Below are 27,878 nucleotides of genomic sequence, written 5' to 3' on the forward strand. Positions count from 1 at the left end.
GTCCCAGGTCCTCACACTCTAACCACGGCACCACACATCCTCTAGAGACGTCCTCAAATAAAGGAGAGTGAAAAACAGGCAAAGAAAACACCAGCTCGTTTATTTTGGATCACTCGTTTACTTTCAAGTGTTTGGAGAGGGATGTTTGTGCCACTGCTGGGCGATTTATCATTTTTACAGTTTTACAGGAGAGCAAACATTTGTTCCGGGGAAAGTTTGCTTTTTTTTCAAAGTCCTTTCCTGTCCCACCCGGAAAAAGCACACCCCATAATCTGTAAGTGGAAACGCAAAATAGTTTTGAAACAATTCCCCTTTCGCCCAAGGATGAGGTGCATCCATGATGCCTTCTAGATATCTGTGGGCTGCACATCCCTAACCATTGGTCATGCTGGCTGATGGGAGCCCAGCCATGTCTGAAGGCTGGCCGGAGATGACCAAGCAGCTCTGCCTTCTCCCTGTCACCCAAAAGCAATTCTCCATTTTCCACCCCCAAAGGGGACCTAATCCTTGCTTATTCTTCCTCTTGCTTTGAATAAAGCCACTGGGGGAAACCTTTTAAATTTAGGACCTCTCCTGCAAGCCTGAGCTCCTTCAGAGCTTTGGTTCGCCGGACCTTCTCCCTGCAAGAGTTGGTTACTCACTTATACCCTTCCTTCCTTCGTGGTTTGCCCCTTCTCCCATTTCTTATATGTGGCCCTTTAAAATCTCCACTCATCTGTAATCTCTTTTAGGCACCTCCGATTCCTACAAGGAAGACCTGGCTATTATAAATCCTATTTTATTTTCCCTGGAATAATCACCCAATTCTCTTGGTCCAAATTCAGCATTGCAGACCACTCAGCGCTCTGGCAGCTCGCGTTGCATGTTCCTAGGAAATCTGATACGAGTCTGGTAGCTAAGCAAGAGGGAAATTGATACAGTGGACATTGCTACCATGTCCCCAAGGAGAAATCCTAACGTCTACCTGTCAAATGATGCATTGCAGCTCACCGTGTCACATCCGGAACTTGATTCCCAGTGACTGAATCAGAGAACTGTAGACTTGGAGGGGACCCTGAAGGACATCTAGCCCAACCCGCTGCGATGCAGGAGTCGCAGCTAAATCATCGCATTCAAATATTATTAACACAGCAGTTGGGTCATGCGAACGCGCACACCCACAACTCAAAAGAGACACACACACAAAAAAGAAAATCAAAACACTTCTTAAGAGCGTTTTGCCAGGGGATGCTAAAAATCTATCTCCCCAAAGCCCAATCAATGAAAAGCTTCTGTGCATTTAATATGTCCGTTTTGTGGGTCTGTGGAAGTCTTGCGGCACCTGAAGAGACTTCTTCTTCTTATTATTATTATTATTATTACAGGAGCTTTTGTGGGCGCCTTCCATCGGACGGAGTGGGAGGACGTGAGCAGAGCGAGATGAATGAAGTAGGGACACAGGGCGCTGCTTCAGCCGAATCAGACCATTGATCCCTCCTGTCCGACCAGCGAGGCTGCAATGTTCCCTCATTCCTTTGGGAGGCTGGGGTCCCACTTGGCCGCCCCCAGGCAGAGAGCTTTTCAGACTCCTCCTCTCCCTCCCAGCCTCGTGTCTTAAAAGCACTTCTCACCAATCGGCCTGGCTGTTCAGCAGGGGGGTCAGTGGTTCAAGCCCACCCAGAGATGGCTGCGGGCAGGATCCCTACACTGCTGGGAGCTGGATGAGACAACCTTTGGGTCCTTCCCAGCCCTACAATTCCATTATTCTACATAGCTTTCCATTTGTGAAAAAGGCGACCAGAACTACAGAAGGGCACAGAATGGAGAATGCAGCCGTTTCTGTAAGAAATCCTGCAGACCCCCTTTTTTCTCTAGAAATCCCAGAAACCAGGCTGGAGGTGGGATATCATGAGCCTCTTACCACCCCAACGGTGGGAATGTAGGAAGCTGTCTTGTGCAGAGCCAGGCCCATCTAGCTCAGTATTGCCTGCACTGACTGGCAGAAGCAATTTTCCAGGGTTTCCGGGAGATGCCCATAGAATTGAACCCAGGACCTTCTGCATCCAAAGCAGGCACTCGACCACTAGAGCCCTTCTTTTAAAAATAAAGATTCCAGTCCTCATGGTCGTGAGTGAAGTGAGGAACATGAGCAGCCGCCCATTTGCCAAGTCAGACTGCTGGTCAGTACTGCCCCCACTGACAGGCAGCTATGGCTCTGCAGTTCAGGCAGGTCTCATCCTGGGACTTTGAACCCGGGACTTTTGTGCTGCTCCTGCCACCCTTCCCCCAAAGGAAAGAGGTGGGGAGGAAAGAACTCTGCCCAGTGTGAATCATTTTCCTCCGACGACAGAGAATCGTGCTGCTTGCAACACAGCCAACCTATTTTTTAACGCTATAAAAAAATAAACCGCGGCAATTCTGCAGCCAAGGAGAATTGCCGGCAGAGCCACGGCCTCCGCTTAGAGAAGCAGTCCCCCCATGGCGCCTCTTGCTTGCCCCATCCTTGCTGAAGACAGGGTTTTTTGCGTGCCTCCATTCGGCTACAAGGTAATTCCTCCAATCTTCCATAAGGAGATTGTCTTTTTCTTAACTGACAGGTGCCAAGAAGGATCAGCCTTGAGCGCTTAAAATTCTGGCACACTTATCCATGCCCCGCAAGCTGCAAGATGCTGTCGTGATCATTGCTAATGGCAAACCGCTTGGGTTGAGCTCCAGAAACGGGTTCTGCCATCTCTTCTTCTGCATTTTCATTTTGACATTTCAGTTAGGTCAGAATGGAAATAAAACAAGAGCACCGTCACAGCTCAAGTTCTGCCCCTGGTCCAGACTTAGGCTTGAAAATAGAAAAATGGAATTCATGTGATTGGTCAAAATTAGGGAAAGCAACTCGACCAGGAGATGATGCGCGTGCGCACGCACACACACACACACGGAGAGAGAGAGAGAGAGAGAGAGAGAGAGAGAGAGAGAGAGCTTTCCCACACACCTCCTGCTCTGGACTGCCAAACCCCCCTCAGTTGACCCCCTCCTTGGCCCAGCGATGCCTGCATAACTTTCAGGAGACCACAACGCAAAGCACCACGAGACTCTTTGCCTTTTCCATTTGGACAGCTTGCTTCAACAAGGCTGCGTCCCGAGAGGGAGTGAGAAACAGGACTTAATCTGCTGTCCGGTAAAGTCCCCCTTTTCGGAGGCTGGCACATGGCTGTTTAGATTAACTCACGCTTAGTATTTAAAGAGCTCCCTACAGAATGGCCAACGCACCCACCCAAACACCAGCGGCCTGGAGGCTCCACGATTACGCCAGGAATAAAGGGGACTCCTTGTCTCCCACCCAAAGGCTGGTTGCATTTTCGGCTTCTGAGCCCCCCAACCCCAAGGGGGAAGACTCCCCCCCCCCCGCCTTCCTCTCCTTGGACGTTCTGGAGAGTCCAGAGAGCTTGAGCCCCACACAGGCACCCCAGCATCCTAAGTTGCTTCCAACCCCTGACCTTTGGGCTTGCGCATCTTCAGAGAAGGGACGTTTCCCAGATGATTCACACAGAGAGGAAGCCAAAAGAAATAAATAAGTCACAGAGAGAGAGAGAGAGAGAGAGAGAGAGAGAGAGAGAGAGAGTGCTTAAAATAAGAAAATCCCATTCCCCAAATCCCCATTAACAGGGCAGGCTACTCCCCCCCCAAAAAAGCCCCCCTGGCTGGAATGTCTATAGGATTCTGGTCTGAGTGGCTCTCCTTTAACAAAGAAGTTGGGTTTGGGGTAAGGAGTTGGGGTTCAGTCGGCCAGTTCTGTATGGGAAGGAAGAGGTGTCTGTGGAAGGGGCTGAGGATGAGGGGAGACCCACAAAAGGGCTGGAGACCCCCAAATCTCCAGGATTTGCACGGAAGATGGAAGAGGCCTAGCAGAAGAGGAATACCCCATCGGGTCTAATATACCCACAGCTATCTTTCTAAGTGCAAATGACACCAGACATTGGAATGCAGAGATTTGCTGGGCTTGGGGTGGGGAAGTATGACAATGGGAGTAATAGACCCCAGCGGCCAAGCCTCCAAGATCCCCCCAAGAGAGAGGGCAAAGGGTGGGGCACCCAGGAGACACTGGGATTGGGCTGAATGAGGTGTTCTGGGATCTGGGCTCCCATCCACCCAGCCTGAGACGCACAGTTGCCGCCCTTTGCAAGCGCCAGAGGCTCCCACAGCAAGACCCCTCTTAAAAAAACAAACACCTATCTAAACGTTGTCCTGATTTGCTTCCGCTTCTCAGAACGCTGAAGGGGCAAAGGAAATGGGAACGGGAGGTTAGGACTCTGCCCCGAGGACCACACAGGTCCTTCGTCCGACCAGAGGGAAGGTGCACGTCTCAGAGTTCGCATCCGCCTGCCACCGGTTCTGAGAAAAAGGGGGTCATCGAGGACGCCACTCTCTTAGAGAGAGCGTCTGGGGTGGGTTTTCCACACAAAAAAACAAAACCAACCCCCTGGGCCAAAGACGAAGAGAGACACACACACACACACACACCATAGCCGGCATGAAACGCAGACCTCGTTGGCCTGGAGTTAACTACGTGGAGCTATTTCAAGCCACAACTACGGGGTTATTCAGTGGTGTGAAGAGGCTCTCCCTGGGAGAGGGGGTGGGCGGGGGGGGGGGTTGCCTCGACAGCTCAAGGAACAGTTAACGACTTCAGCTAATTTTAGTCCCGAAACTCCAGCTCCTGGCAGGGTCCTCGGATCCTGGCTCTCCATGCCAACGCCGGCCGGCGGAAACCCGAACCCATTTCTACAGGAATTTGCGGGGAAGGCGCCTGGCGGTTCCGCGTCAGGGTCCCCCGCTGTAGGAATAATCCGCTTTGTTGTGCATGACCAGCTTGCTATCCACAAAGTAGAAACTGTCTGACTGGGTCTCGTAGGGGTGCAGGATCATCTCCTGAACTGCAAAGGAGGAAGGGGAAAGAAAGAGGCTCACAGCTGACAGCCTGGCTATAGGGTGGACTGCAACGCCCCAAACAAAGATGCCCAGCCTAGGGGGAGTCTCTTCTCTAGGTCCCACCACCCTCACAAGCCCACTGGAGAAACCAGATTTGCCGCTTCCTTTGCCAGCAGGGGAAGATCGCTCTATTCCAACAGGCTTTTGGGGACTGACTGGCTGTTGTTGTTGTTTTGGTTTGGTTTTTTAAGGAAAGGGCTTTTAAATAGCCCTGTGCTGCTTATATTACCCATATTTTAATAGATCAGTTTGTTTAATATTATTTCATTTCTGTTAGAGTTTGATTAATGATTCTGTATGCTTTTAGCTTTTTGTGTTGCGGTTGTTTTAATTGGCAGAAGCCTTGGGCAAAAGGTGGGATATTATTATTATTATTATTATTATTATTAATAATAATAATAATACAGATGGATAAAATGATTTGCCAATAGTGACCTTACCCAAAATGGAGCAGGTTGGTACAATCAGACGACATTTTGAATCAAGATGGCGAAAGGAAGCTTTCGAACCCGGGCTGGTCTTTGTGAGTTTTTAGCATTCCCAAGCAATGCCTGCTGGGAGGTGGGGTCCAATGACTTCCGGAGGTTGCCCCCCGCCGGCTCCTGCTGCCCTACTGTCCATTCCCCGCCCCCCCCCCCGTTGGCAGCCGCTTACTGAGGTCTTCGGAGAGCTGGGGGAACTCGTAGATGTGCTCACAGGTGTTCTTGCTGCTGGGGATGCAGAAGCCAAACTCGAAATCGAAGCTCTTCAGCAGCTGGTCCCGGAAGTAATGCCTCTCGATCATGCGGAAGTTATTGATGGGCTTGTCGCCCACGGTGAACTCCACCCTGAGAGAGGGGGAAGAGAAAGCTGAGGTCCCTGCAAAACGTAGCGGCGGAAGGCAGACTTTTCAAAACAGCGGAGTCATAAAACTATCAGAACAGAACGTTAGCAGACTGCGATTCCTGCCCTGAAGCGGGGTGGACTAGATGAAACCTTGAGGGCCCCTTTCAATAATTATATGATTCTGTGAAAAAGTGGGAGACAATTTCTTGGCGAGGAGTTACTTTTTTTAACTCTCAAAGAGAGGGGAAGTGCATAGCTCAGTGGCAGAGCAGCTGTCTTGCTTGCAGAAGGCCTCAGGTTCAACCCGCAATGTTGGGCAGAGAAAGACTCTTGCCTGAAACCCTGGAGAGTGGCTGCCAGTCAGTGTAGGCATCACTGAGCTAGGCAGACCAATGGTCTGACTCAGTCTAAGGCAACTTCCTGCGACCCTTAAACCAGCTCTGAACTCAGAACCATGAGGACTAGAATCTTTATCTTTCAGAGAAGTGCAGAGCCCCTGGCACAGTTCGTGGGTACAGAGCACCTGCTTGGCATGCAGAAGGCCCCAGGTGGCATCTCCCATTAGGGCTGGGCATATCCCTGGTCTGAAACGCCAAGAGAGCTGCTGCCAGCCTGTGTGGAACAGCCTTCCCCAGCCGGGTGCCATCCAGATGTTGCAAACTATAATTCCCATCAGCCCCAGGCAGCCTTAGGACCCTGAGCTGGAGGCTGCCCCTCCCCGGCCTATAAGGTGCATTTATCCAAACAGACACGGAAGAGGGAAGGTTTCTGCATCCAAGCAAAGGCCTTGCCAGGTCACTTACGTGGCCCCAACCTGACGCAGCCGCAGAAACGCCGGCGTGAATTGGTAGCGCACAAAGCGCCCGGCGTTGGGGTCAACGTCCTTCTTGTCACTGTGCTCTCGCTCTGGAAGGAGAAGAGAGAGAAAATGAAAGCTACAGGGCAGGTATCCCAATGCAGGAAGAGCCTGCCGGCCCGTCTAGTGCAGACCCTGTTCCCTCCCACAGAAGCATGAAGACGAGGAACTTGACTCTTGAAAGCAAAAGCGAGTTCTCTAAAGAGGAGTTCTCGGAGGAGATGGAGGGGAGAGTCTGGCCGGACCAAGCCAAGGGGGTCCATCACAGCCTTTCTCAACCTGTGGGTCCCCAGATGTTGTTGAACTACAACTCCCATCACCCCTAGCTAGCAAGGCCAGAACTCAGGGATGATGGGAGTTGTAGTCCAACAACATCTGGGCACCCACAGGTTGAGAACTGCTGCCTTAGATACGCTGTCCTCCTAAACCACACCTGAACCACCAATGGCGGCTGTGAAGGAGATCCAGGGATTGCTTCCTCATGAGGAAACCCCCTGAATCCTTAGTAACACAGTGGCTCGGAGACCACAGACCCGTGTTCCGAACCTGGATCTTTTGGTACCGCCGTTCTTGAAGACAAGGCGGGTGCTGATCCTTCTCTGATGTATCTAAGGGTCTCACACCAGAGGGCTCTTCAAGGGGATCCTGTCTCCTGTGGCAGGGAGTTCCATGGTTTAACAACAGCAAAAAGCACTAAAACTAAATGCTAGAAATCTGTGACAAAGCGAGAAAGCATGCAGACCTCTGGGAAGGGGTGTGGTTCAGAGGAAGAGCCCCTGCTTGGCATGCAGAAGGTCTCAAGCTCGATCCCTGGTAGGGTTGGGAATGACATCCAGCCAGAAACTCTGTAGACCCCTTGCCACTGAGCAGACACAGTATGAGGCTCCTGTTTAAAGCAGGACCATGAGGACTAGAGCCTTGCAACAGCTTTGCATGCAGAAGGCCCCAGGTTTAAACCCCAGGGGCATCTCAAGGTAAGTCTGGGGGGAAAGCCTGTCTGCCTGAATCCCTGGAGAGCTGCTGCCGGCCAGTGCAGACAATACTGAGGCAGATGGACCAATGGTCAGCTTCGGTTGTAAGGCAGCTTCCTGTTCGAAGCAGTCCCTTCCATCAGAATAACAAGGACTAGGAACTTACCTGAAGCCGGCGGCTTGGTGATTTCAAACAGCACCGTGCCCGACTCCATGTCTCGGATTTTGAACCGGGTGAAATCTATCTTGTAGACGTTCTCCTCCGGGGTGCAGAGGTAGTCTGCAGGAGAGAAGGGTTGTCGCAGTTAGGAGGGCAGGTGGGCCAAAGGGTTCAGGCCTGCCCCATAGGCAGGTGCAGGGTTCGAAAGCTGCTCCGCTTTTCATTCCATGGGGGGGGGGGGATTTGGTGCAGGTCAGATTTCACTGATTTGTTTTTTAAAAGTGCATGTATAAATTGAGTACAGTAGGAAAAATGTATGTTGCTGATGAATTCCCACAAAGGACTTAAACAAATAATAGTAATTGCAAATTGATAGATGCTTTGTTTGCAATTCCTGCATTGCAGGGGGTTGGAATGGATGACCTTCGGGGGTCCCTTCCGACTCTTACCATTCTACGATGCTGAAATGGGGTGAGCTGAGAAATGAGAAAATGAGAGACATCAGAATTGCCAGATTCGCCCATCTCTCATTCCTCTTGCTGTGGGGTCTATGCAGAGAATAGGCCTGCAACTGAACTCAACCTAAATCCACATCAACAGGTGGAAACAGGCTTGGTGTTGTGGCTGTGCGTACACCATAATCCTGCAAAAACTGAATTTCAAAGCAAGTTTCTAGACCTTATGACTGGAAGCAGACACTGGAAACATGCAGCCAACGCCATCTGCTTGCAACCAGAGGAGGAAGGTGAATACAGTTCTTTCCTCCTAACTATTTGAAGAGCAACTGCAATCAACAAATTACGCTAGTAGGACTACAAGAAGTTTTGTAAGGAGGAATATATGAAACATTGCAAAGAAGAGAAAGCAGAGAGACATTAGTTATGATACTTAAATGTAATAGTGGAAGTAAGAAATGTAAATTAAGTGGGAAAGATTGGAAAATTTTCAGATGTGATTGATGGAAGTAAAAAAAAATTGTATACGATATAGAAGTATGTTTAATGATTGTTGAAAATCATATGTTAAAAAACTAATAATACAATCCTTTCCTCCTGTCCCTATTCCGCAAGCAGAATAAAAAGCGTTCAAATTTCCCATACAGGTTGCAGAATCCAGCTAATTTATTTCTAGAACTGCTTTAAGGCAGCTTCTAAATTATTATTATTATTTTGTCAGAGTCCTGAAGCGGAAACAACTGCCGTCAAATTTTAAATTCTTTAACGCAGGATTTTTATTTTATTTTTGTATCAAAGGAAGCATGGTGCTTTGCCTCTCCCCCTCGTGAGGAACGGCCAGCGCCTCCTTCGCAAAGCCTCTCCCTTCTGCCTCCTCCCTCTCCCAGGCCGGCATTTGGTGCCCCTGCGGCTGCAGCCGTGCCAACCCTAAGAGGCTTTGCCCTCTGACAGAACAAAAAGGATAAGCTCCTTTGCAGCCGCTAAGCCCAATACACCTAAATAGAGGAGGCGGATCTGGGCCCCCACTCCTCCCCGACAGAGAGGCGCTCTCCCAGGGAACCCCGGGAAATCTGTGCCAACAGTGAGATGCGTTAAATAAGTTGTAGTCCTTGTTATTAAATATACCAAGAAAAAAGCAGACCAAGGCCAATGTTCGTTTCCCTAGTGGGAGTGGTCCCTACTCACAAATCAATAGTCCATTTTAACAAAAACTGATCCATTCAAAAGTATGTATTCTGACAAGCATTACAAACTCAAATAGAGATTATAAACTCTAACAGAGATTACAAACTCAAACTCTCAAAGATATGTATAACGCAATAATTCGTTTCAATCACTGAGAAAGTCAGAAGTCAATTATGGATCAGAAAACAGTAAGTTCATGTTAGTACATAGTCAGATTCGAGGTGAGATGCAGCGGCAAGAAAAGCCAATTCTAAGCTGCATCCACAGAAGTCTAGTATCTTTTATTCCCCTTCCTTCCCTGCTTCTCCCCTTTTTATGAAGATTACCCGCTCTGGGATCCCACAGCTAATTCTCCCCTGGTCTCCTCGCTGGCCCAAATAGGACTAATTTAGCCAGCTAGCCCTGGTGATCACCTAATGTTTATTGGATGGATTTCCCACCTAAATTGATTTTTGAATTCTGAATTTATTGTTATTCATGTTTTATACTGTATTTTAAGCTGTTTTTTTGTTTTTTGTCCGACTCAACATCAGGAAGAACCTTCTGACAGCAAGAGCTGTTCGACGGTGGAACAGACTCTCTCTGGAAGTTGTGGACGCTCCATCCTCGGAGGTTTTTAAGCAGAGATTGGATAGTCATCTGTCCTGGATTCTTCAGCTGAGATTCCTGCATTGCAGCAGAGGGTTGGACTGGATGACCCTCAGCATCCCTTCCAACAGTTCTCTGTTTCCATGACTCTACAATCACAAAAATCAAGTCGGTCCTAAAATATGTACCCTGAATGTTGCGAATCTGAGTAGAAAGGCATTCAGCATTCAATGGAAGCAGGACAATGAGGGTGGCAGGTGCACCTCTTTGGGGTGAGAGTTGCCTAGCTTAGGGGCCACCACAGAGAAGGCCCCCTATTTCCCTCAGCCGCTGAGCCTCTGCAGGGGGAGAAACTACCAAGAAGGCACCGCCAGCCAATCTCAACACTCAATGGGGGCTGTGGGGAAGGAGGCGGCCTTCCCTCTATGTGGGGCCTGAGTTGTTCAGGGCTTTAAAAACTCATGTTGGTTAGTGGCACAATTTACCATGGAGTTGCAGAGTTGGAAGGGACCCCAGGGACATCTAGTCCAACCCGCTGCAATGCAGGAATCTCATCCAGGACAGATGACTATCCAATCTCTGCTTAAAAACCTCCGAGGATGGAGAGTCCACCACCTTCTGAAGGGAGGCTGTTCCACCGTCGAACAGCTCTTATTGTCAGAAAGTTCTTCCTGATGTTGAGTCGGAATCTCCTTTCTTGGAACTTGGAGCCACAGGTTCGAGACCTACCCTTCAGAGGAGAAAACAAGGTTGCTACATCTTCTATGTGAAATATTTGAATATCCCAAAGATATTTGAAGATGGCTATCCTTTCTCCTCTCAATCTCCTCTTATCCAGGCTAAACATACCCAACTCCCTCGACCACTCCTCATAAGGCTTGGTTTCTATGTCCTTGGTCATCCTGGACGCTCTGCCCACCTTCCAGCTTGTCAACATCCTTTTTAAATCGGGGTGCCCAGAACTGGACTTACCCCAGAACTCCAAGCAGAGTCTGAAGAAGGTAGCATTTATTTTTTATTTAATAAAATTATTACCAGTTGATGGCAAAAACGTCAGAGTGGTTTACAAGATGACAAAACAAGAAAACCAAGAAAGATTTGCAAGCCTACTTCAAAGCATACAAAAGGTAAAATACTCAAACAGGCTAGAATTACCTTAACTTTCTAAGCATATGGGCAGGTTTGCCCGAACAAAATTGTTCTTAGCAAGTGCTTGATATCAAGAGGCAGGGAGTTCCAAGGTGCAAACGCCGCCACGCTAAGCAGCCGAGTTCTTACAAGGGAAGAACGGGTGTGACCTGGCAGCGCCAAATTCCCCGATCAGAGTGATCAAATGGGCTCAAGTCAATCGCACAGGTAAACAAGGCAAGTTCTTTCAAATTGTTTTGGGTATTGCGTTTTAAAGTTGCAACCTGTGCTCTGTGACATTACAGCAATAAATAAATAATAGTATTTTGCCTTTTTATTGTTATTGCTGCTAACAGAGAGTAGCTCCCCTCTTGCCATTTGCCCGGAGGCCACGGCACTCGCCCGCCCTAAGCCTCTCAGAGCGGCCGCCCACCCCGGCCCCCACACCCTAAAAGGATTCTAATTCCGGACAGCTAACGAGGTTAGCTGCCCTCATCGGCAAATGGACCATCTGGGCAGATCCCAGATTGGCCGGATCGGATGCAGCGAATCAGCAGGGTGTGGTCAGCTGCGAGGGGGCGGCTACGCGAGGGTATTTCAAGGAGGCCCAAGCGCCCCAGATGGTACTCTGCGCAATTGATTAATTGTTATTATTTATTATTTATCTATTTATTGCACATGTATACTGCCTTGTCCCCACAGGTCTCGGGGCAGATCATAAAATATAAAATAATATAAAGTATAAATTTGCATTATTTACACCCCACCCATCTGGCTGGGTTTCCTCAGCCACTCTGGGCGTCTTCCAGCAGAATATAAAAACATAATAAAGCGTCAATCGTTAAAAATCACAATATAAGATCACACAATTCATAATAAAAACAAGAACAACCCAATAATCCTCCCCTTCTACAACACATTTTAAAAAGGGCATCTGATGGCAATCAGCCAAAGTTATGAATGAATGACCTCAGGATCCTTGTCCTCTACCAGGGATTTTAGACATTGAAGTTCAAATTCATTTGGAGATTTTTGCATAGCAGGAGTAATAAATGCGGTAGTGTAACAAGGCTTGAGAGACAGTTTCTACCTCCATCAAGCCGCAGGGGTCCAAAGTTAATATAACTTGCAGATCTATGGAACCCTTTAAAAGGATATAGGAAGCAGATATAGGCACACAATTTTTTTTCCGGAGGTTGGAATGAAATATAGGAATTCCAACCCTTGAAATCTGTATCTGTAATTCCAACCCTTGAAATCTGTATCTAGCACAAGGAAGGCATTCCTCCTCATTTCAAAGTGTCAAAAATGCTTCCTTCCATATCGCCTCATTGTTGTGATAAACTTGGCGTGTTATCATTTATGATGGCGATGTAAATTGGGCAAGGTTTTTTAAATTTAATCTTGACGGAAAGAATAAATATTACAAAAGAAACAAGTTGTGCACAAACATACGTTTAAAGAAGACAGAAAAACATTTAATATATGGGAAATAACAGTGTACAGCTGAAAACGCTGGCAGCATTGAGACAAATTCAGCAGTGCAAATAAGCTTTGATGGATGCCATAATGGAATACTGAATGGTATAGTTTTTTGTAAAATATGCAGGGATATATGATATGTAAAATGAACCATGGAAAGCAAGAAGGGAAGTCATTGATATCTTAAGGGTGTAAAATGAGTATTTTAAATTATGAAGCAGAAAATTTAAATACACACACACACTACCACTGTCCAAAATTAATGTTCCTGAATATTTTTGAGGATACCAATGTAGATATATTTAAAAAGAATTGGCCTTCTAGATTATCTGCAAATAGTCATTGAAACTCAGTGGGAAACAGCTGTGCAGATTCCTTCCCCTCTTGGTGAGTAAGCTGGCTGGCAAGACCTGCTGCCCAGAACCCTGGAGGTGTTGCTGCTGCCAGCCAGTGCAGACAATACTGAACTAGGTGAACAAATGGTCTGCCGTGGGATTAAGCCAGTTTCCTCTGCCCCTGCTTAAACCAGCCTCTAGTTCAGAACCATGAGGGCTGGAAACTTATTCTCTTTTTAGAGGAAGTTCTGCGAGAGGCCCTAGAAGGGTGCTGCTGCCAGCCAGTGTAGGCAACACTGGGCTGGATGTGAATGGTCTGACTCGGCAGAAGGCTGCTTCTTCTGTTGCTAATTCAAAGCATCTCTTTAATGAGAACCAGGAGGACTAGCCCCTCTCTTTTAAGGGTGGCACGTAGATCAGTGGCAGAGCGGGTGCTTGGCATGCAGAAGGCCCAGGTTCCATCCCCGTCGGCAGCATCTCCAGGTAGGGCTGAGAAATATTCCCTGGCGAAACCCCTGGGGAGCCGCTGCTGCCTATCAGTGCAGACAATACTGAGATGGGTGAAACCCTTACACGATTTCGCAGGTTCCTGTAAAACTTCACAGTGGGGGCACCAGCTTGGCGAATGCTGCCCTGGTTAATGGCGCAGGCCAGTCAGAGTTGCCCACACTGCCGCCCCTGCTGGTCCCCCCTCCCAGCACCATAGCAACGGCCATCTCCCCTCAGCAACAGTTGCCATGGAGATGGTGTGGCCATGGCTTACCTCGGGTGGGAGGGAGATAGAGCGGTCCAGTCACCAGGGTGGAGCAAAAGGGGCTCCCGCCAGCTTGCTCAGCCTCCCTTTGCCACAGCCCCTCTGCTCCGAGGCTCTGGAATCACAGAAGGGGTCTCCAGCGGTCATCTAGTCCAACCCCTGCCAACACGAGAATCACAGCTAGAGGTGGCCATCGGGCCTTGGCACCCATCACCAGGCACCCCTACAATGAGTGCCCACGTGGCTGTCAATGAGGAAGATGGGCAACCAGGGTGGATAAAAAACAATGATTATTTTTTTAAAAAAAATTAACATTGGATTATATATATATATATATATATATATATGCTTTCGTAGATTTTCACGGGTACAGGAATGCAGGTTTTGGTGTCCTCGGGTGTCTTCCCGTGTAAAAGTTGGGGTGTCTAGGCGACGTTTCGACGAGGTCTCACTCGTCATATCCAATGTTAATTTTTTTAAAAAAAAATAATCATCATATTTAAATCCAATTTATATATATATATATATATATATATATATATATATATATATATATATTTGCTTTCGTAGATTTTCACGGGTACAGGAATGCAGGTTTTGGTGTCTTCGGGTGTCTTCCCGTGTAAAAGTTGGGGTGTCTAGGCGACGTTTCGACGAGGTCTCACTCGTCATCTTCAGGCTGGTGCTTTCGGCTTCTTGTTACTGGAACAGAGCTCTGTTCCAGTAACAAGAAGCCGAAAGCACCAGCCTGAAGATGACGAGTGAGACCTCGTCGAAACGTCGCCTAGACACCCCAACTTTTACACGGGAAGACACCCGAGGACACCAAAACCTGCATATATATATATATATACACACATATATATATATATTTAAATTGGATTTTTTAAAAAAAATTAAATTGGATTTTTTAAATAAAATGCTTTTGGAGGAAATATCTTATAAAGATAGTTTTCTATTTAAGTTACATTGTAATCCAAAGGCTATTCATCAGGAAATAAGGATTTGTTTTAAGTTTTTCATGTGTGCTAAAACTCGGTTAAAGTTTTTTAAACAAAAAAACCATTTAACCACATCAGTTAACAAACATGGATACATATGCTATAATGTTATTGTGTTTAAGTTGAATAAATTGTTTAAATTGTTATTAAGGAAATGATTGTTTTTCTCCTTCCAATAAAGTACAGCAGAAAAGTTGTCCAAATATAAACAGTTACCTTATTAAACCTCTCAATTATTTCATAATTATCTGTCTATGTATTTCTAATAGTATAACCAAATCAGTAATTTTTGATACAACTGTAAAAACTACCCTGAAAATTTATTATTCCAAAAATGAAACCTTCCTCTGGTTGTAAATATTAAGATTATACCAGCAAGAATGAGTCTTTCTGTTAAACAAAATGATTTAAATCAATTTGATTTAAATCAAACACACCCTGTGGGCAACCCAAGAAAATAATGTGTCAGGAGGAGAAAGGAATTCAATTTTGCTTGCATTTAAAAACAACCCTACCTGATTTGCCGTTTCTGAGAGGCAGCGGTTGCGGAGTGGTTACAGCATCAGACTCTGAACTGGGAGAGATCAGGGTTCGAATTCACACACACACACACACACACACACACACACACACACACACACACCTTGTCCCACGAAGCTCACTGCATGTGAACTTGGGCCCATCCCTGCCTCTCAGCCTCACCTACCTCGCAGGGATGTCGTGGGGATTAAATGAGGACTAAGGTAAAGGTAAAGGTACCCCTGCCCGTACGGGCCAGTCGTGTCCGACTCTGGGGTTGCGCGCCCTTCTCGCTTAAGAGGCCGGGGGGCAGCACTGTCCGCAGACACTTCCGGGTCACGTGGCCAGCGTGACAAGCTGCATCTGGCGAACCAGCGCAGCACACGGAACGCCGTTTACCTTCCCGCTAGTAAGCGGTCCCTATTTATCTACTTGCACCCGGGGGTGCTTTCGAACTGCTAGGTTGGCAGGCGCTGGGACCGAGCAACAGGAGCGCACCCGGCCGCGGGGATTCGAACCGCCGACCTGACGATCGGCAAGTCCTAAGCACTGAGGCTTTACCCACAGCGCCACCCGTGTCCCTAAATGAGGACTAGGGGCTGGGAAAAAGCAGAGACATCACCTTGCCAACAAAGGTCCATATAGTAAAAGCTATGGTTTTCCCAGTAGTGATGTATGGAAGTGAGAGCTGGACCATAAAGAAAGCTGATCTCCGAAGAATTGATGCTTTTGAATTCTGGTGCTGGAGGAGACTCTTGAGAGTCTCATGGACTGCAAGAAGATCAAACCTCTCCATTCTGAAGGAAATCAGCCCTGAGTGCTCACTGGAAGGACAGATCCTGAAGCTGAGGTTCCAAGACTTTGGCCACCTCATGAGAAGAGAAGACTCTCTGGAAAAGACCCTGATGTTGGGAAAGATGGAGGGGATGAGAGAGGACGAGATGGTGGGATAGTGTTCTCAAAGCGACCAGCATGAGTTTGACCAAACTGTGGAAGGCAGTGGAAGACAGGAGTGCCTGGCGTGCTCTGGTCCAGGGGGTCACAAAGAGTCGGACACGACTAAATGACTAAACAACAAGAACAGGGCCTGGGAGAGACCAGGGTGTGAATCCCCCCCTTGGCCCATGAAGCACAGACCAGGTGAGACCTTGGGGGTCAGAAACTGCCTCTCTCAGCCTAGCCTGCCTCACAGGGGTGTTGTGGGGGTTAAGTGAGGAGGGGGGAACCGTGTAAGTCATCTTGAGCTTCTCGGCGGAAAAGGCGGGAGAGAGATGCGAATAAATACACAATAAATAAACAGTGCAAGCGCTGAGAGTGTAGCTGTCCTCGAAAAATCTGCTGTTCTTTGAATTTTGCAATGCAAATTTCCAGACAGGGAACTTGTACAAAAATATATATGCTACAGTAAACAGTACATCAAAAAGGAACATATAAGTGAAAAGGACAGATAAAAATGCAGTATAATAATAATAATAATAATAATAATAATAATAATAATAATATTTATACCCTGCCCATCTGGCTGGGTTTCCCCAGCCATTCTGGGTGGCTTCCAACAAAATATTAAAATACAATAGTCCTTCAGATATTAAAAGCTTCCCTAAACAGTCTATCAGGGAATACCGCTTTGCAAATACACAAACACACACAAAGAACCACACAATATCACGTAAAATTGTGTAGAAAAATTCAAGAAATTCAATGTTGCAGATTTTTATTGAGGATTTCTTTTAAGGGGAAAAAGTCACAACTGGATGTGGAAACGCGGGGAGCCGAATTTAAGATTTGAAAAATGGGGGGACTGGCAGATTTGCTGACACTTAGCGGCTCCTGAACAGGGGCACACTGGGAAAACGCGGTGTGAATGCCACCTGTATGTTCTTTCTTCACAAGCTGAGAGAGGCCGGCGGCTTCCGGGCAACACGCAGGCAAGCAGCTCTGCGCAACGTGCAGGAAGAGACGTCGTTGCACAAAAGCAACGAGCCCCGAATGCGAAACGCAAGAGAGTCAAAAAGGTCACAGGAAAACCACCGCTCTTTGAAATAAGTTATATCTAAGTTAGATAAGCTAGTGAGATGAGTTAAGAGGAGACTGCGGTGAGGTTTTCTACAATCAAGCAGTGCACAAAACATAGATTCACAGGAGTGGTGAGTTGAGAAGGACCCCCTGGGTCATCTAGCAGTCCAACCCCCTGCAATGCAGAAATTGCATGAAATAAAAAAGTTGAAGCAAAGTTGAATGTTAGATTAGACACTGGGAGAGGAAATGGTTCATGTTTGTTTATTTGTTTCATGTCTGGAACAGAAAGGAGCGTCTCTACCCCCATCGTTCAGCCCAGACACTGAGGTCCAGCACCGAGGGCCTTCTGGTGGTTCCCTCCCTGTGAGAAGTGAGGTTACAGGGAACCAGGCAGAGGGCCTTCTCGGTGGTGGCGCCCGCCCTGTGGAACGCCCTCCCATCAGATGTCAAGGCAATAAACAACTATTTTACTTTTAAAAGACACCTGAAGGCAGTCCTGTTTAGGGAAGTTCTTAATGTTTGATGTTTTACTGTGCTTTTTAATATTCTGTTGGGAGCCGCCCAGAGAAGCTGGGGAAACCCAGCCAGATAATAATATTTTTTTATTTCAGAAAACCGGGCTCAGGGCGGCTAACAACAAATTTAAAACACTTAATTGATGCCACAAAAAACAGCATAAAATACAGTATAAAACGTGAATAACAATAAATAAAAATCAATTTAGAGGGAAAATCCATCCAATAAACATTAGATGATCACCAGGGCTAGCTGGCTAAATTAGACCAGGGGAGAATTAGCTGTGGGGTCTCAGAGTGGGTGATCTTCATAAAAGAGGAGGTGGAGGGAAGGGAAGGGAAGGGAAGGAAAGGGAAGGCAAATAAAAGATCAGGCTGAATTCAAATTAAAAGCCAGGCTGAATAGCTCTGTCTTACAGGCCCTGTGGAAGGAGGTTAAATACTGCAGGGCCCTGGTCTCATGGGACAGAGCATTCCACCAGATCGGAGCCATCACTGAGAAGGCCCTGGCCCTGGTGGAGGATAATCTGACTTCCTTAGGGCCCGGGACCTTCAAGCTACTATTATTCATGGACCTTAAGGTCTTCTGCGGGGTAGACCAGGAGAGGCGGTCCCGTAAATACGAGGGCCCTAAGCCACAAAGATAGGCGGGGTATAAATAATATATTATTATTATTATTATTATTATTATTATTATTATTATTATTATTGAATTGTAGAGTTGGAAGAATTGGTAGAGTTGGGCCATTTAGCCCAACCCACTGCAATGCAACTGTTGTAACTTTCAGTCTGCAAGAAATATGCAACCGATGAACACACCCAGCTTCCTTTTGCACCGAAAGGACCAGGGAGAAAACGTCACTCACGACATCATTCTGCAAAGTAAGTTGCGTCCATCCATTGCAGAAGTTAAGCGATTTCGCCATGGCGGATGGCTAATCATGTCGGGTTTTTTGGAGGGAGGCAAACTGCGGCGTAATGGAAACAGAGCTGCGGGACGCCGTGGCATCTTCTTCCACCCCCAGAGGAGGAAAAGAGGCCAACCCCCCTTTGCCCAAAGCCCTGTTGCCTAACAAGCTTTGCTCGGGCAACTGATAAGCTCAGGGGCTATTTTTAAAACCCCGCAGTGTCGAGGTAAGCCAGGTAAAAGGCGAGGACACCCACACCCAGAGACTCAGCGATTAGGGTGTTATGAGAGCGAAGGAGAGGAAGTTGAAGGAAGGTCTCTCGCTCGGAGTGGCAAGACGGGAAGCGATAGGAAGCCGCAAGCAGATACAGTGGGCACACAAGTTGCACATTCAAGCCCTTGAGGTCAGCAGGAGGAACATGACACCCCAAAGCGTCTCTGCTTGCAGTTTAATTTTTTTAAAAAATGTTTCTGGTGTTGAGAGCGCCAAAAGAGGCGTTTTTTAAAAGATGCAATTATTTTATTGACGTTCATGTTATTCTTTTTGCTAGGGCATTCATATCCCAGGCTTATTTACTTCTTAACATTTATACACCATGTGTTTGCAAAAAGGAGGGGGAAAGATAATGCGATAAAATTAGCAATGCCTTGGAGGGAAACAAGAATAAGTCAAGACATTCAAAGTGTTAAAATAGCAATAGACTAAAAGCAGGTTTCTTGCAAGGGGCTTGAGGTGGGACAGACATTCCACACACACCATTCCCTGCTTTGTCTTCACAACAACCCTGTGAGGTAGGTTGGGGCCACCCAGAGCCTCTCTCAGCCTAAGGTCACACTCAGAGAGCTTCAAGGTCAGGGGGAGATTTGAACCCTGTCTCCAATGTCCTAGTCTTCTAACCAAGAAATAAGGGAGTTCCTACCCAGGGACTTTGTGTAGGCCACCAGCTCTACACAGCAGCCAACTCCCTCTCCATCTCAGTTTTCCCCATCTGCAAAATGGGAGCTATATTATTATTATTATTATTATTATTATTATTATTATTATTATTTAATTAATTACATTTGTATTATGACCTACATTTTCGTAGGATCAAAGGGCAGTTAACAACATAAAAAATACAAAATGAGGACGCAAAATACATAACAAAACAAAAACTAGATTGGTTGATAGATAGATATTGATATAATAATATCTTAAATGGGGGTTAGGGGAGAAGCACTTTGCATATTTAAACACAGAGTAAATCAATCCACTTTGGCCACAGATATCTGCGCTATTATTGTGCCAGGGTGTGCCTGGGTCTCTCTTGGTCAACACCAGCTGCTGACATGGACCAGCGAGGGTTGTTTTGTAAGTTACTAGTCCCAAAGAATCCCACCTTAATGACGCAGAAGCCCCGGTGAATCCCCGCATCAACACACAGGAGCCCATCTGCGTAGCAAGGAGATAATTCCCTCTCTCGGAGGGATTTGGCTCTGAGATAAGTTCATTAGCAGTTACCACAGCACAGCTATAAATAGGAAGGTGATCTGCAAAAGGAAAAATTGATGGGCGGAGGGAGGAGGAGGAGAGGCCTGTGAGCTCCCTTTGACGTGCATCCCGGGTTGGAGGAAGGAATCCCCCTCACCTGGGCCATCAGCTTGGCCACAAAACAGCTCCCAATTCCACTCCCGCAACCTGATGTGTAAACATGATTTTAAAATCCTATAACTGGAAGGACTCCAAGGGCCATCTAGTCCAACCCCCTACAATTCAGGAATCTCAGCTGAAGAATCCCTGACAGGTAGCCCTCCAAGATCTCTTTGTTGTTGTTTAGTCATTTAGTCGTGTTCTCCTCTTTGTGACCCCCTGGACCAGAGCACACCAGGCCCTCCTGTCTTCCACTGCCTCCTGCAGTTTGGTTAAACTCATGCTGGTAGTTTCAAGAACACTGTCCCACCATCTCGTCCTCTGTCGTCCCCTTCTCCTTGTGCCCTCCATCTTTCCCAACATCAGGGTCTTTTCCAGGGAGTCTTCTCTTCTCATGAGGTGGCCAAAGTCTTGGAGCCTCAGCTATAGGATCTGTCCTTCCAGTGAGCACTCGGGGCTGATTTCCTTCAGAATGGAGAGGTTTGATCTTCTTGCAGTCCGTGGGACTCTCCTGAGTCTCCCTCCAGTACCATAATTCAAAAGCATCAATTCTTTGGCGATCAGCCTTTTTTATGGTCCAGCTCTCACTTCCATACATCTGTTGTTTTTGTCCATGGAGTTTTCTTGGCAGGGATACTGGAGTGGCTTGCCAGTTCCTGCTCCAGGTGGATCATGTTTGGTCTAAACTCTCCACTATGACCTGTCCATCTTGGGTGGCCCTGCACGGCATAGCTCATAGCTTCTCTTCGCCATAACAAGGCAGTGATCCATGAAGGAGCGAGCTCTCTTTAATAACCTCCGATAAATTGAAGAAACATAGAGTCAGAAGGGATACCCAAAGTCACCTAGTCCAGCCCGTGTAATGCAGGAATTTCAGCTAAAGTATCCCTGACATATGGCCATCCAACTGCTGTTTAAAAGGGTCTTTCAGAGGGAATCCGTTCCACTTTGATCAATTCTTCCTGTTAGAAAGTTCTTCTGATGTTGAGTCGCCTTCCTTGCAATTTGAAGCCATTGTTCTGAGTCCTCCCCTCTGGAGCTGGAGAAAACAACCGAGACATTTGAAGATGGCTATCGTATCTCCTCTCAGTCTTCTCTTGACCAGCTACTTCCACCGTTTCTCACAAGGCTTGGTTTCCTGATCATTTTGGTCACCCTCATCTGCACACCTTCCAGCTTGTCAATGTCCTTCTTAAACTGGGGTGCCTAGAAATGGACAAAGGACTCCCAAGTATTTCAGTGTTGCATTTTTAACAAATCCATCCTGGCACCAAGTTACAGCAAAGGTTTGGGTCAAAGAATTGCGTAAATAACACGCATGCATTTGCAATAACTCAATCTCTTAGAGTGGTGACCTTTGGAACTCCCTGCCTATTGACATCATGCTGGCACCCTCCCTGTACTGCTTTCAGTGCCTACTGAAAACATTTTTTTATTTAGACAAGCCCATCCAGACATTCAGAAAGCTGCTGCGAGTTTTCACCTAACATTTCAACAGCCTTCGGTTACGGTTGTTGCTACTTCTCCTCCTAGATAATTGTCTCTTTTTCATAACCGGCCTGGAGGGACGGCTTTGTTTTTAAGCAATCGAGCGGCGTGTGAATTTCTAGGAAGCAAATAAATGGAAACGACGAGAGGCAAGGTGCCCGAGAGAAATCGAAAAAGTGCCATGCAGAACCAGCTGTCGCGGAAGATGCCCGAAACAGTCGATTTATTCCTCGCTCTGCAGGGAACATCACTATTGACCGAGGAGGTGAGAGGCACCCAGGGCTAATGCCCGGCTAATCGGCCGCCCTCTTTGCGTGAGGCCCTGAGAGCGAGACGCAAATCTGGGCAATAGGGAAGGGGACGCAGAGGGTTCGAGTTGGGCTTAATCCCTTGGAAGGACATCTTTTCAGTGCCAGCTGCTCAGGAAGGGGGAACTGGACGTCCTGCAGGAGAGCAGGAGGGGCACCCAACCCCTTTGAAAGAGGATCAGACCAATTTCCAGAGGAGGAGAGGGCTATGGGGAGGCAGCAAGGCTTCTGAACGCCGGTGGCTGGAAACCACAAGAGGCGAGAGGGATTTCGGGTTCGGATCCCGCTTGTGGGCTACCCATCAGGACATTGGGGTGGCCATCTGAGGACAGGATGCCGGACCAGAGGAGCCACTGGCCTGATCCTGCAGCCAGGCCTGATCTGATGTTCTGCCTCCACAGTCGGAAGCAGTGAGGCTCCTCATAGAACCACAAAACTGGGACCCCCGAGGGTCATCTAGCCCAGCCCCCCTGCAATGTGGGAATATCTTGTGTTCGAATCCTGTCTGTGGGTTTGCCCTGGGGGCATCTGGGTGGCCACTGGGAGAGCAGGAGGCTGGACACGATGGCCCACCTTGGCCAGGTCCAGGAGGGTTTTCTGATGTTCTTAAGACAAAGAGGATCTCGGTTTGAAGTAGGAACAGGACTCAGCAATGCTGGGTCAGATGAAAGGCCCAGAGAGGCCGGCAGGCAGCTTCCCATAGCGGCTGCCCGGATGTCCCCAACAGGACACCCACATGTGCCCCGTAGCCCTCACCCTGGTCGGGGCTGGACCCAAAGGAGCATAGGAAGTGGCCTTCTGCCAGCCGGAACCATTGATCCATCTAGCTCAGCAATGTCTGCTCTGACGGGCAGCAATGGCTCTCCAGGATGCAGGAAAAGAAGTCTCTCCCAGCCCCACCCAGAAGTGCTGCCCAGGACTGAATCTGAGAGTTTCTGGGTGCAAAGCAGGGGCTCTCTCAATGAGCTGCAGCCCCTTCCCCAAGACAAGGAAACCGGATACCCAAGGCACCCTTTTAATAATGCATTCAACTTAGAATGCTAGAATTGTAGAGTCGGAAGGGACCCCGAGGGTCATCCAGCCCAACCCCCTGCAATACAATGAATATTTTGCCCACCGCAGGATTCGAACCCATGTCCTTAAGAGTCTCGTGCTCTACAAATTGAGCTGTTCCAGTGTTGGCCACTTCCATCGGCACCTGCACTTTGGAACTCCCTGCCTCTTGAGATCAGGTCACCTGCACTCTTTCTGGAGTCTACTAAAAACATTCTTGTTTAGACATGCCTGCCCATAAAAGCTGGTGTGAATTTTAATCCACTATAGCATTTTAACAGCTTCTATATTTCAGTGCATTGTAGTTCCTCCCCCCAACTTTAATGTTTCATCTTTTTGTAAACCACTTTGAGGTTGGGGGGAGGGGGGTTCAGTCAAGAGGGGGGTTCAATCAAGTATATTTTTTATGAAATAAACAAATAATTATTTGCGCGCAAGACGTTAACGGGGTGGTTAGACTGTAACACTTCTGACGCTGTGCCTGCAAAGATTTCATGGTGGGCACACACTTAGTTTATCACTGGCACATGCTCCAAAGTTTCTGGAAAATTTCGTCCAACTTTCCATAGCTGCACAAGTTCCAATTTATCTTTTGTTACACTATAGCTCAAGAGTGTCCCTTCAGAGGGCAATACTGTGGCAACATTGGAGTAGTTATCGCAGAACAGCTAATATTGCGGAACAACGTGTGGACGGTCCAGTAAAAATCCACTATTAATACATTCTCATTGCATCAACGTCATGCTACAGAACTCAACTCCACACACACAAAAACACGCCACCAGCCTGGAGGGATCCTAAAAGATCCTCTAACGCATTATATGCCCAACGGATCCCTCTGCTCCGCAGGAGATGGCCTCTCGCAGAACCTTTCCTACAGAACGGGGCCTTTAGTGTGGTGGCACCCAACCTTTGGAACGCCTTATTTTTTCGTCTCAGGCAGACACCATCTCTGCTGCTTTTCCAGGGTCTATCAAAGACCTTTCCTTTCGAAGAAATCTCTTGAGCAAAGACCCTTATCTTATCTTCCCTGGGTGCAAAATTGTTTGATGAATATGGGTGGGTTTTTTTAATTGTTGACATTCTCATTCATTGCTTTGGAATGATTTGTGGGGAGGAGGTCAAGAATTGAACGGAATCGAATAAATAGAGGGAATGAACAGCGGGCCAAAGTTCCTGGCAGCTCCTAGCACACGGTCACCCAGCCCAAGCGGGAAGAATCAATAAATTGGCACAGATGCATCAAGAGTTTTAATCTTCATGCCCCCCCCCGACTCCAATCCTCCAATGCGCGGGGAGCAAGAGGGCTTCAGTTGCAGATGGTCGCAGTTTCCATCCCTGGCAGCCTCTCCAGGTGGGGCTGGAACAGACTCTCCACATAAAACCTCGGAAAGCTGCTGCCAGTCAGTGCTGGCACTCCTGAACTGGATGGCTCAATGATTCGACTTGGTACAACACAGTTTCTTGTGTTCCTAAATATGGAACGTGAAGATGTTGCGGTGTGAGCCCTTTTATAAACAGGGGTAATTCAGAGATGATTCAGAACCATGAGGACTAGAATCTCGCACTGATTTTTTCAGGGGCTGCAACTTGGTGGTAGATTGCCTCCTTTGCATGCAGAAGGTTCCAGGTTCAATTCGCAATGGCATCTCCACATAATCCTGGGGGAAAGGCTCCCTGCATGGAACCCTGGAGAGCTGCTGCTGCTGCTGCTGCTGCCAGTCAGTGCGGACAATACTGAGCTAGATGGACCACTGGTCTGCTTTCTACACCCTGTGGTTTGGCAGGGGAATGACCTGTCCAACGCATCGACAGGAGGCACAAATTTGGGTTAGATGGGTTAACCGTCTGACCTGGGACAAAGTCACTTCCTACATTCCCACATCTTATACACCCCTAATTAACTGAGATCCAAAAACGAACCACAAAGCCGTCTGGCTCGCCAGGAGCAGAGGAAATCTCAGGCCACATGCACTTGAATGCAAACTTTGAGAGTGGAATATACAGGAGGTTTGAATTGCAGTCCTCAGCAATATACAGACAGCTACAGGAGTCAAACCAAGACCATGAGCCGCTGCAGAGAGAAGGGGGAGAGGAAGCATCTGCTAAGGCCCTTCCCCTAGACCTCATGGGGCTGGATTAAGAGCTGGATTAAATAGGAAGAGAGGAAACTCCCCTATATTATACCAGACAACTGGACCATCTTGGTACTGCCCTCAGACCAGGGCATTCCAAACTTTTCATGTAGGTGACACACTTTTTAGACACGCATCATTTCGCAGCAGCATAATTCAGTTTTACTAGCAAACCAGAGGTTAAACCATGGGTAGGCAAACTAAGGCCAGGGGGCTGGATCCGGCCCAATCGCCTTCTCAATCCAGCCCGCGGACGGTCCGGGAATCAGCATGTTTTTACATGAGTAGAATGTGTCCTTTTATTTAAAATGCACCTCTCAGTTATTTGTGGGGCATAGGAATTCGTTCTCCTCCCCCCCAAAAAAAAAATATAGTCCGGCCCCCCACAAGGTCTGAGGGACAGTGGACCGGCCCCCTGCCGAAAAGGTTTGCTGACCTCTGGTTAAACCAACCATTTTCCAACTCTGAGAGGAGCGTCAGCAGTGTTTGCACGACACACAAACATGTCTCGACACAGCTTGGAAAGCTCTGGTCTACACTAACCGGCAGGCAGCAGTGGCTCTCCAGGGTTTCAGGCAGGAGGGACATTCCCAGTCCCACCTGGAGATAACATTGGGGACGGAAACCTTAGAGCCCTGCTCCCAAACCGGAGCTATTCCTCTCCCTGCCAGAGCCTTGTCTGAGGGCGGAAAGCCACAAAGCTGCTACCACGCAGGTCAAAAGCACACCTGCCCTGGGCAAGCTCCCAAAGGACACACTAGACTAGGGGTCAGAAAACTTTTTCAGCAGGGGGCCGGTCCACTGTTCCTCAGACCTTGTGGAGGGACAGACTATATTTTGGAGGGGGGAAAAGAACAAATTCCTATGCTCCACAAATAACCCAGAGATGCATTTTAAATAAAAGGACACATTCTACTCATGTAAAAACACACTGATCCCCAGACCATCCACTGGCTGGATTGAGAAGGCGATTGGGCCGCATCCGGCCCCCAGGCCTTAGTTTGCCTACCCATGCACTGACTAGACCTGCATAGAGCCCGTTTGCTTTTGCACGCTCCAGGAAGTGACAGAGCTTGGAGACATGCAAACCTCCCGTTTCTTGACAGCATTTGTGCCTTTTGCCCAAAAGGTTCTCAAAAGTGGCTCCCAAAAAGTCATTACTAAGGCTCACCATCTAAAAAGACATGGCACAAGAGGAAAAAGGGAGGAGGAGGGAGGAGGTGGAAATCAAGCACAACTACTTCAAGTTACCAGTCCCTAAACATTAAAAGCCTTATCATCTCCTCCAACTATTCACATGCTAACTTTGAAAACTCAATGTGGGGACACCTTTCCGCTTCTCTCCAATGCAAGGGAGGTATCCTGTCAAGCCGATCCTTGCGGGAGAGATTCCACAGATGGGCGGAAGCCAGACACAGGCAGAATCCAGGTGCCAGGAGCCTCTGAGCATCAGGGGCCCACCAGAACTCCAGCCAGCCATAGCAGGCCATAAGCCCCCTGGAAGAACACAGGTGCAAACTGAGAGGCGACAGTAACACTCGTGTCATGCCTGCTTCTGACATGCACTCACATGTCTGGTTACACAACCTGCCATGGACTGCTTGGGTCTAGGGTCACCTAGGCCCTAGGGGAAGAGAGCCCCATGGGGCTACATCTGAGTAAACAACCACAGGAGGGGGCTCTGGAGCAATACTTTATTCCATTGTGGTTTGCCAAAAAAGATTAAAAAAAACAACAAAAAATTATCCACAAGGAGCATAAATAACCATCTAGACTTGCAAAAAGTCAAAATAACGACACTCTTGGGATGTTAATAACCCAACAGAAATGAAATAATAATAGACGAACAGCAGCATTTATTCTACTTTATTTGCTTTCTTTCCTCCATTCAACTTTCTCCCTCCCGCGGAAAAGACTACCATGTAGGAAAAGCGCGGGTGGAGACAGAAGACAGCCCCCCCCAGCCGACTTTGCCAGGGAGGACCAATGAGGTGCAGCAGGGACACCCCTTGCGGCCCCTAGAGGGATCGAGTGGAAGTGGGTGGGGTGTGGAAGATCGGGGGCTGAATATTCAGGGACCCCCTCCCCACCCCCCACTATATATATATTTCAAAAAGACTGGTCTTTGCGGGCAAGGCGCCTGGCGTTGTTGCGTCCGGAGGGGTTGCGCTTTGGCGCTGCGCCCAGGGCGCACGGCGCTTGGAGAGGTGCAGAGGGGTCCGGGCCTGCGGGGCCGCCTTACCGGAGGTGATCTTGGGGAGCCCCAGCACGTCCTCGGGGCTGATGGCGGCTTTGCGCAGCAGCTCCTCCTCGGTGCAAGCGGCGGCGGCGGCGGCTCCTCCGCCAGCGCCGGCCCCGGGCGCGCCTCCTCCTCCGGCGCCGCTGCCCTTCTTCACCTTCATGGCGCCGCCGCTCCTGCTGCTGCTGCTCTGTGCGGCCGCGGAGCGAGTGGCGGCGGCGGCGGCGGCGCGCGCGGAGGCTGCTGCAGCGGCGGCGACAGCGACCACGGTCGCCTCGCTCATGCCCGCCCGGCCGCGCGCCCTAAGCGCCTTTGCGGCCGCTGGGCCGCCCCTTCGGGCCCGGCTCCTCCCCAGCGGAGGGA

General features: G+C 48.3%; 1 protein-coding gene across 1 annotated transcript; it reads right to left on the minus strand.

The window, feature by feature from the left end:
• Positions 1-73: 73 nt before the first annotated feature.
• UNC119 (unc-119 lipid binding chaperone) lies at positions 74-27,829 on the minus strand. Its single transcript, XM_083715275.1, has 5 exons — positions 27,519-27,829; positions 7,781-7,894; positions 6,591-6,693; positions 5,617-5,789; positions 74-4,907 (listed from the first exon to the last, which is right to left on the minus strand). Exons 1-5 carry the CDS (start codon positions 27,796-27,798, stop codon positions 4,795-4,797), a joined length of 783 nt encoding a protein of 260 aa, XP_083571401.1. The 5' UTR covers positions 27,799-27,829; the 3' UTR covers positions 74-4,794.
• Positions 27,830-27,878: the final 49 nt, after the last annotated feature.

Source organism: Podarcis gaigeae, assembly GCF_964106915.1.
Source record: "Podarcis gaigeae genome assembly, chromosome: 15".
NCBI lineage: Eukaryota > Metazoa > Chordata > Lepidosauria > Squamata > Lacertidae > Podarcis > Podarcis gaigeae.